The sequence below is a fragment of the Carassius auratus genome, chromosome 4 (genome assembly GCF_003368295.1).
Source record: "Carassius auratus strain Wakin chromosome 4, ASM336829v1, whole genome shotgun sequence".
NCBI lineage: Eukaryota > Metazoa > Chordata > Actinopteri > Cypriniformes > Cyprinidae > Carassius > Carassius auratus.
Genome location: NC_039246.1, coordinates 28,013,499 through 28,024,002, shown reverse-complemented (window position 1 = coordinate 28,024,002; position 10,504 = coordinate 28,013,499). Strand labels below are relative to the sequence as shown.

Genomic DNA, 10,504 nt, shown 5'->3' with positions numbered 1-10,504 from the left:
AATCTAACTTTTCTTATTTAGTGGCACTTTCATATTTTTTTATATATTTCTATACAGTTTTTATTCATTTTTATTTCAGTTTTGGGTAATATGAAAATGTATAATGTATTTATTTATTTTGCTACTCCTTGACAGTAAAAATAACTATATCATTAAATATTAATTTATTCATTTAGGTTTCAAGTTTTTAATGCCTACTGTGGCCAAATCGTAGCCATAGCTAGTTTATTAAAACTATTAAAATCCACAAACATATTTTACTATTATGGTCATTCATTTTATTTTTTAATTTTGATTAAAAAAAAAATTAGGATCTCTGTCAGGATTACGGCATTACATTTTATGCAAATACCAAAAAAAGTTAATAAACTACTCTAAATATTTATTTAACAAAGAAGTACTGTCCTAATACAACTAACCACTGCCTTCCAGCAACTAGGATTAAGATTGGTTGAAAGTTCCGACACCTCATTAATATTCATGAGCCAAGCTGATAAGTCCCTCCCACTTTCCACATCATTCTGAGCACAGATACTCACACAAACAGTATGATGCCAGTGTTGGCCATAGCGAAAGACAATCCCAGAATTCCACTGCCCATGATGGCGTTACTGAGGTTAAAGACGGACATCCCAAACGACGTGTGACCCGGGTGCTGCGAGACAGAAACACAGAGTTAACCAACAGCTCCACAGAGAGAGAATATGAATATGCTAATGTGTTTCAGAACAAGGATCTTACATGTTCTTCTTCCTCGTATTTCTTCTTCTTCAAGATGCCATTGGTGAGAAACTTCTGACTCTCTGTGTCGTCCTCATCCAGAAGTGAGCTGCAATCGACGACACAAACACATGTCATTTCACAAGACATTTCACAGGTTGTTTGTTTGCTGTTACACGATGAATCGATGCATGGATGTGTCAGCATGTGACGTCATTTCCCATCAAGCTATGTGACACAATGTTCTAGATGTGGACATCAAACAGCGTCAGGGTTAAACACACAACAGCGACTCTCACCCGTTAATAATGGCCTTCTCTGAATCGATGGGCGAGAAGCGTTCGTCCACGCTGCTTTCATCGTCCGCCTCCGTGCTCACTTTCTTCAGCTCCATACGCTCCATGTTTACAGCTTATGATTTCGACTATGAGAAATTAACTGAAAAAAAGAACCAGAGAAGTCTGGTTAGAGCTAGAATTAGGGGCAGGTGATAAGACGATACTGATATATATCACAGTATAGTTAACATGAATGACAGACAACAGGAATATTAGACTGCTGTCACTTTAAGACCGAACATCCAGATCTAATATACTGTTACATATGCATTGCATTGAAAACTTCTCAGTCATTTTTAAACCGCAATGCTTAAAAATGTGTGCAAAGTGCGACAACAAATGGCAGCTTAACTATTCGTGTTTTTATGCCAACTGACCCTGAACTGATCTGCTAAAAACAAGTCAACATAACCACACTTGGAGCCAAATATACTGACGGGGACTCTGAACATGCTGTGATAAATCAATCAATATTACCTCAAAACCAAACAAATCTGGTCTGTTCTAGAGGCGAAACACGTCATGATGTTTCAGGGTTGGTTGTTTTTAAATGTACTGCCAAATCACCTTTACAAAAAGCAATGCAATTCTGGGTCTTTATCACACACAAATTTGACAAAAACATATATTTGTCAGACAAATTAGAGCTACAATATTGACATTATGCTGGTTCTTTGCCCACCAGATTCAAGGACAACACAGTTTGACGTCATCCTCTGTATAGAGCGGCCTTTTGTGGCACTTTTTATGGGCATGAGAGACAGATGAAACAAAATCAAGAAATGCTACAAGCCAGATTTGAGCTCAACAACCGATAAGCCATGGCTCCAATGGTTCATTAAACAAATTCTAGATCTTCTGTCTTTACCTGTTTCTATTTTCAGCCTCAGAAAGTCATTCGTTTTTACCCCACCATAACCTAGTTTGAGCTAACATGTTAATTGCACATTAATAGAGAGAGAAACACTGATCTATTATCAGCTGCAAGATAAATCCTTTTTAATTTCTTTAATTTTTATCATATATTAATTTATTGGTTGCACTTTATTTTACAGTACGTGTACTTACATATACTTATAGTGTACATACAGTATATTTATCTACGAAAGTTCTGGTAACACAAGATAACTACATGTGGTAGGGTTAGGTTTAAGGGTAGGTTCAGGGTTAGTATCTAGTTATTACATAGTTATTGTAATTACTATAATAAGTACATAGTATATACATGGGGAAAAGGACTGTAAAATAAAGTGCTACCAATTTATATATTTTTTTATACTATATTATTTATTTTTTGTTTTTGAATTTTACACACACACACACACACACACACACACACACACACACACACATACTAATAAACTGGCCTTTCATGATTTTCAGGGGTTTTTTTTGCTACTTGAAATTAAACTTCATCTGAAATAAAATACAATTTAAAATAAACAAGGATTTTATTTCAGCTAGTTTTCATTCTCAATTGATAAAAATTATACCAAAATAAACAAATCCTGATTTTTTTTTACTTTAAAAAAAAAAAACAAAAAAAACAAACGAGAAAATCTTAAACTAAATTAAAACAAAAACAGAAAACACAGTAGACATTTGAAGTGGACCAAAAAAGTTAACCAAAGTTGTCGTAAGACAAAGATGCATTTTGGTCTTAAGTTTTAGAACAACTTGAACAGATAGTTTTGATCCACTTCAAATGCTGACTATTGCATATTAATAAAAACTATAAGAGTCTCTCAGTGATACTAAAATAACATGGTTTGAACCTTTAAGGATTCATAAACGCGGCCAGAAAAACTGCTGAACTATAGCCTCATGGAAATATTTCACAGGTCTGGGAATAGACACATTTACTGGATTTACACACGAGAACAGTTTTACAGAAAGTAAACGTGTGTGTGTGTGTGTGTGTGTGTGTGTGTGTGTGTGCGTTTCTAATGCAGCTGGACTGTTAGACAACAGCAGTAAGCTAAAATTCACCAATATTATTTCAATTCAGAATAAACCCTTCTGACAAGCAATGTCATTCATTACTTCATTCATTTGTCTGTTAATGATTGCAACTCGATGCTTTAATATAGAACAACAGTGCATCTAATCCAATCAGAAATTAGGGTCTGAATGATCAGTTTTATTATCTTACCTCAACTGTTTTGAGTTTTAATAATATGAATAATCTGATGCTGTGTGTTCATCAACTTCCATTGTAAAAAAGATTGTAAAAAAATATTTGCAGTTGTTAAAAAAAACTATTAATATACACATAACATATTTTCAGCTGTAAGTCACATTAGATCTTATCCTATATGTCACTGTTGCGAAACATTTTAAAAGGGCACATTTTTTCCCCAAAAGGGTGTGTGTTAGTGTGCTAAAGGTTTATATTATTGCTTAAAGTTACCTTATTGGTAGCTTTTAAAAAGGTACCGCAACAACTTTTGTACCCTTTTTTTCTGAAATTGCAGCATATCATGATAGAAGATTAAGTTTTTTATCACTATTCATGTAAATTCAGCTGTAAGACATTGAGTCTAAAAACGAACTCCAGCCTTGTAAAACCAGCCTAACCAGTGGTGAGCAGATAAAGCTAATGCAACAAACCCAAACAGACTCAACTTTAACTTCAGCACACATTGAGAAACGCAGAGATCTGACCGTCTCATAACACATGACTAATGCAGCTTTAATTAAAACACAGTAAAACTCTTTTAGATTTACGACCGAAAGCAGACGTAGAAAAACAGTAGATGAAATACTTCAATCGTTTGTCCTTGTCAGCAAAGACATCTCAGATTTTCTCCAGTAATCCAATGCATCTCCTCTAGAGCTTCAGCAGCATTTTGGAGTTACAACAAAATAAACCAAAATCTAAACCAAACTGTGCAGACGCAGTTTGAGTGAAACCTGTTCAGACTGGCTTTAAACCGGTCTAATGGTGCTTTTCTACTGTGTGATACGACATGGTATGATTCGGTACGGCTCACTTTTGGGGGGTTTCCACTGGGTACAAGTATGACGTACCATTACCAAAATATGATGTGTAAACCCTGCTGATCACTGATTGGCCGGAGAGAATCGTCACTACCTGCGTCACTGAACTTGCGATACAAGACCCACTAGATTTAAATCAACACAACCATAGAAACTACGCAAACAGCTGTCATAATCGAGAAGGTTTTCGTTGATTTCATAACCCAACAATTATATCGTCTGCGATTATGAACGCGATTTTGCATAGCTTGTCAGAGAACTATGGAAAGCAGATGATGGAGATTTACTGCTAATCACAGAACCAGCTTTACTGACTAGATGTGCATTACAATCGCAATTAATCGCGTTCGATTAATCGTGCAGCCCTACGATGCAGAATGAAAAAGTTTCGCTCAGCTCTTGGCTGCAACATAATACTGCGCACTTAAAGCTGTACTAAACTGCAGTGGAAACACAAAACGAAATGACCTGAGTGTTTTATAATGAAAACACACTCGCTCTTCAAAGGGAAAGTCAGTGTTTGTGCTTGACCAGAATTCTTCAAGCTGTCGGCTGGAAGCAGACCACACACAGAAACACCAACACCGAGCAACCAAATGCAAAACCAACAGATCTCTTCTAGCTTTAACCCAATAATATTATATTAATGGTGGTTTGGTTACTCACAATGAGAGCCGGTCAGACACAGGACACTAGATGTACTCACAGATCAAGGATGAGCTTAGTTTTTTGCCCTGGAGGTGAGTGGACGCTTTAAAGAGCTTTAGGTGGCCCCACCTCAGCCAATCAGGATGCTTCTACATCAACCACTCAGCTCGAAGCTCCGCCCCTCTCCCCTCACCTGCGTCACTGAAGGGCACACAGGCTTCCAGAAATGAGTTTGAGATAACGCGACACGTTGCATCAACTTCTGTTTGCACTGGGGCAAGAATCTGGGGTTGCTCGGCCTCACGGACGCTCTGGGACACCAACCAGCATCCGCCAATCTGCATACGCGACTGAGGCGTATACACACACATATACAGACACACACTCCAGGGTCACTGATCAAAAACCTAGAGATGAACAGAAAATTCCCATCAAAAGTCCCATTGGCAGATATCGGCCAACAACCACGTCCACTTGACAGATTAAAAGACAGGCTACTTTCACAATTATTGGGATATTTTGTCAAATATTAAAGTAAATACTGAGTAAAATACAGATTATTATTATTAAGTAGTTATAAATCATCATAAAATCAGATACCTGCACTCCAGTTCTCCAGATATCAATATGACTCATTGAAATGCCACTTGATATACTTGAAAAATGTACCAACAAATGAAATTATTGGTGAATTTTGTAAGATATTTAAGCAAATATGTATTCAGCCATTTTTTTTTTTGTTATACATCAACATTATATCCAATATCATCACTCAAGACAACGCAGAGTGATATACTGACCATAACAATAGTGTGATATACTCCCAATTAATCTGGTAATATTATAATAATATATTATAAGTAAATATTGCATAAAATACATGTTCAGCTAATCTTTTTTTATAACATTTAGTTATAGATCAGATCTCTAGATATCAATATCAGCGCCAAATGAAACAATGACCACAATATACCAATGTACTGCATTCCCAATTATTGGTAAAGTATTTTTAATAATTCTGGTAATAACCGTGCTTAATATGTCTACAGAATCAATATTTTATTCAATATCAGTGCTCCAGATCTCTAGATATCACTATTGGCAAATGAAAAATCCATCAATGCCAATTGAAATACTGGCCACCAATAGTGCTGCATTTCCAATTATTGGTGAATATTTACCAATATTCACCTAAATATTGTGTAAAATTTGTTCAGCCATTTGTGTGTTATGAAGTTATGTACATTATATCAGATACTGCACTTCAAATCTCTAAATATCAATACTGGCCATTGAAAAATCCATCAGTGCCAAAAAAAGTAGTTAAAAAGCCAATATTACTGTCTTAATGCAGGTGCTCCTTCCTGTGCCAAGAGGCCTTTCCTTATATGGAGACACTCAACACCACGAGCCAATCAGAAGCTCCGGCTCAAGGGTCAAACACACAACACTCCACAGAAACACAACACCTCTACCTCACACTCACAGAGTATTGTATAATAAATTAAATTAAAAATTGTCAAAATTAGTATAAATATCTCACCCTCAAACAACAGTTCAGACAGACTTTAAAATAAGCATTCAACTAGTGTCCCAAAACTGAACCCATCATTTTGTTATTTAGACGCTATTTCTTATAAAGATGAAAGCCAACAACAACAAAAATGTACTCTAACCAGTATTAACAAGTCTTTTTCTGGATGTGCACCAACAGTACGCTCTTCAAACTCTTCATAATGGACTCTTTGCTAAATTTAACATTCATTTTTAAAGTGTAGAAAAGTTTTTTTTTTCTACACATATATTTCCATTTAAAATAAATGAATATAGATTTATAACACCGTATATTTTTCTCTCCCCTGACCAATGAAACCAATCTCTTGATATTTTTTCCTCTCTTGAAAAGTCACAGCAGCACCATCTTAGATTTTTTTTCCAAATTGCAAATTGGAGCACAAAAAATATTTGCTTGAACACTATAGAAGTTTACCAGACTTGTGCTCCCCACAGTTTATAACGACTTCCGCTTCGGAGAGCCCTAAAAATATGAAAACATCCATCAAAAATATCTGATTCAACTCATCAGCTCATCAGTTCAGACTCCAAGACCTGAAATAGACGGGTCAGATAGGAGAGATGGTGTGCTTCTAGGAACAGGGATGGGAAACCCGGCCCAAGCTCTCATGCTATTATAGTGACTTCTAGGACAGGGTATCCTGGAGCATCATATACATGCAAAAGATCACTGTCTGCGCTTTCGTCAATGTGGGAATGGTTGCCATAGAAACAGAGGAAAGATGAGAGAGATGCCACACTGGGAAGCAACTCTCTACACTCCTGCCCGAGACCAGCAACCCAAAAACTGGACATCGTCTCCCAAACAACAAACGTTTTACACACGACACACGATAACATCTTACTTTAGTTTTGATGCAAGTGTTACAAATATAAATTTGTAAATGCATTACATGCAAACGGATTGGATTGAGTATCAAAAACCAGTGAGTAACTTTGGATGACTTTGATCAATTCTTGAATAATTTAAAAGCAAATGTTTAAAATAATCTAGTTGACTTAGAAGTTAAACCAGGATCAGATGAAAAAGCATTAGGTTCCTAGATTCAGGAATTGTTAACAGAAATGTTAATGCCGCTTTGAGCTGATGGTGGCGCTACACAGTTTGATATAAAACCCCAATATTTGGCATAACAGTAGCTTAGATGCTACTTGACCAACGTGCCAAATTTCACAACTTTTGACTGTTAAAATTTTGGGTTTCCGCAGATTTACTGCCAACATATAAAATATGTTGCTACACACCTATACAAAAATTGCTTGAATGAATAAAACAATTTATTGCAAATATAAAAACCTTATGAAGAGTTTCTTTATTTTGTGGTTGTCATGTCCTTGGTTTCATTGCTCTGTCCAACATCTTATCAGTCTATTGATTTGCTCATTGCAGAACACATAATGGTCTGACCTGAGCTGCTCGCGTTGAAAATAATGAAAGATGAGGATGAATGACGACGGAGCTATATCTAGAGACGTCATGGACTATTTTCACATGAGGCAATCAGAAACCAACCAGACAACCATAGTGTTGTGCTAAAAACCAATAAGTAACCATATATCAACGTTCTGGAAACCATACGGAACACTGTGGCATTGCGGTGGGTTTTCCAAGGGCACTCATGTTCTTTAAAAAAAATAAGTTTATTTTCGGTCTTTGAGTTTGCCCCAAAATTACAGCTGGGTCCAAGAATCAGTTATTTTCATTATTGGAAAAAACACTGAACCCAATGATTTCCATGATACTTTGAATCGCCATCAAAAATAACTACACTTTGATATATACAGTTATTGTGAGAAATTTGTATTATTGTTAAATATTTTTACTTAAAAACGTAATTTGATGTGCAGCTGGATTTTCAGCATCATCACTCCAGTCTTCAGTATCACATGATCCTTCATAAATCACTATGCTATACCGATATTATTATTATTATTATTATCAATACTTAAAACAGTTGAGTATATTTTTTCAAGGATTCTTTGATGAATAGATCGATCCAAAGATCAGCGTTTATCTGAAATAAAACGTTTTTGACATTTAACATTATTCACTATACCATTCAAAAGCTAGTTTTTAACACATTAACAATTTTTTTAGCAGAAAATCTGAATATTTTAATGAAAAAGACAAAAGAACTACTAACATATGTAGCTGAAGAGCTTTATAGCTCAGACTTTAAATTAATAAGAGTTAAATGCATGCATGCAATATTAATAATTAATGGTAGTGCTCATGAATTATTAAAGCTCCATCCAGTTTAGTGTGTGTGTGTGTGTGTGTGTGTGTGTGTGTGTGAGAGAGAGAGAGAGAGAGAGAGAGAGAGAGAGAGAGAGTTGAGCACTGGTGGGCGGTTCACACATTACAGAATGTTCTGGATTAGCATACACAATACAACTGCAGCACAAGATGCAATCACTTATTCTCATTCTTATGAATTGCTACTTTGCAAGTATAGTGTTTAATAGTTTGTAATCAAGAGAGAGGATTTACTAAAACTTCTCAGAAATTCTCAGATTTTCTTCCTGTTTTGAAAAGGTTCTGCTAAATGCATAAAGAATAAGAGTGTCTGCTAAGTGTGTACGTGTACATGCAAATGGAACAGGATAGGAAAAATATTTCCCTCTGAAAACGATGATAAAGTCCACACGTGTCCCTTGTATAAAGCTGGTTTGTTTTGGATGCTGCTTCCTGCATGCAGGTTTACACAAACTACGATATGCATCGCCTTTTTCCAGCCTCAGACTTCGTAAATTGATACAAATGTTGTGAAACACTTGACGTGAGAATAATTGCGCATTGTGTGTATGTTTAAAGCCTGTAACGCTGCAGGTTTGATGCACGAGCTCCGGCGCGCGCCAAACACAAACGCTTTGTGTGCGTGAAACTGACACAACACTGTTCACCAAAATATTCAAAATGCACGTTTTTTTTTACAAAAAATATATATATCGTTCAAATGAGCACTATGATATTTCAAAACATGTTGCTTTCGCATTAGCGCGCGCGTGCATGAAGTAACTCAGTTTATGATTTGTGCAAAAAATACTACATGCAAACATTACTATGTTTTGTCGTGTAGCAGCATTGAAATAATTAGTATGTTTAAATTCTATTCATATATATATATATATTTAGAGATGTTTCTTAATGTATAGTTTCTATCTCGCGCTAGCGTCAAACCATGATTCTGCAGAGGCGCAACGATGTTTCACTTTTATTCTGGAAATAAATGAGTGTTTGAACCCACCTGGATCCTTCAGAGGAGCAGCGCAAAGCTCGCAGGAGGGAGAGGAACTGGCGGCGCTCCTCGGAATCAAACCCGTTTAACCGGAGTCGAGGAGCGCGTGGAAATTTCCACCATGTGATGATGGCAGACCCTCCACGAGCATCAAATTACACAGCAACCACACACACACACACACACACACACACACACACACACACACACGAGCTCACGCGTCTTCATGAGGGGCTTCGTGAGTGTGTAGCTACTTGGTCTTCAAGGGTGTTTGGGCAGTTTGTGTTCTTGCTTTTATTTTATTACATTTATTTATTTTATTTAGGGTGTTTTTTTCACAGCTTTTGTTAACAATGACTTTTTGTTGTTATTAAATTGCTTTATTTAACTTATTATTTGATTTATTTTATACGTTATTGGATTGATCTTAAATTACTTTAAATTACTACCTCACTTGTAATTAATTAATTTATTTTACATTTAAAATGAATTCCAATGAGTACTATTAAGAAATTACGAAATTAATTAATTGCAACTTTGTTGTTATTATTGTTTTTTAGTTTAGTACTCTTGCACTGTTATTTATTTAGTTTAATGTTGATCACAGGAGCATCATATCTGATTATAAATTCTAACATATTTCTGTTCTGGAGCTGCTGTAGATCAACATCAGGCCAGGACAAACTGATAAAGTCTCATCAGTCTGTCATATTCATAAATCACATTAATTTAATTGCTGAGTAATGATCATGTTTAGTTTGTTAAGAGAAGGATATTAACACACTGCCAAATGTATTCAGATGACTTTGCATTTCTGTGAGTGAACTGATCTCTCTGCCAGCTTCACTCATCAAACACACATGACTCCTCCTGACTGAATTGCATGCAGATAAAATGCAAAGATTGCAGAATTCAAATCATGCTAATGAATAGATTTAGAAATGCAGTGTGAGATTGAGTGCATTGTATTGTGGGATGCAGTGT

General features: G+C 35.8%; 1 protein-coding gene across 3 annotated transcripts in view; it reads right to left on the bottom strand.

Annotated features, from left to right (window-relative positions):
* LOC113065022 (sodium-coupled neutral amino acid transporter 4-like) overlaps positions 1-9,669 on the bottom strand; it is a 31,783-nt gene extending 22,114 nt beyond the window's left edge. The window contains exons 1-4 of one of the 3 annotated variants that reach the window (XM_026236137.1): positions 9,530-9,669; positions 1,020-1,158; positions 742-829; positions 540-655 (exon numbers count right to left, since the gene is read on the bottom strand). In XM_026236137.1, coding sequence (XP_026091922.1) covers positions 540-655; positions 742-829; positions 1,020-1,123 — 308 coding nt within the window. In that variant the 5' untranslated portion in view covers positions 1,124-1,158; positions 9,530-9,669. Of the gene's footprint in view, positions 1-539; positions 656-741; positions 830-1,019; positions 1,159-3,823; positions 4,293-4,724; positions 4,807-9,529 lie in introns of those variants that run through there. The other 2 variants (XM_026236130.1, XM_026236146.1) reach the window with 2 other exon arrangements.
* Positions 9,670-10,504: the final 835 nt, after the last annotated feature.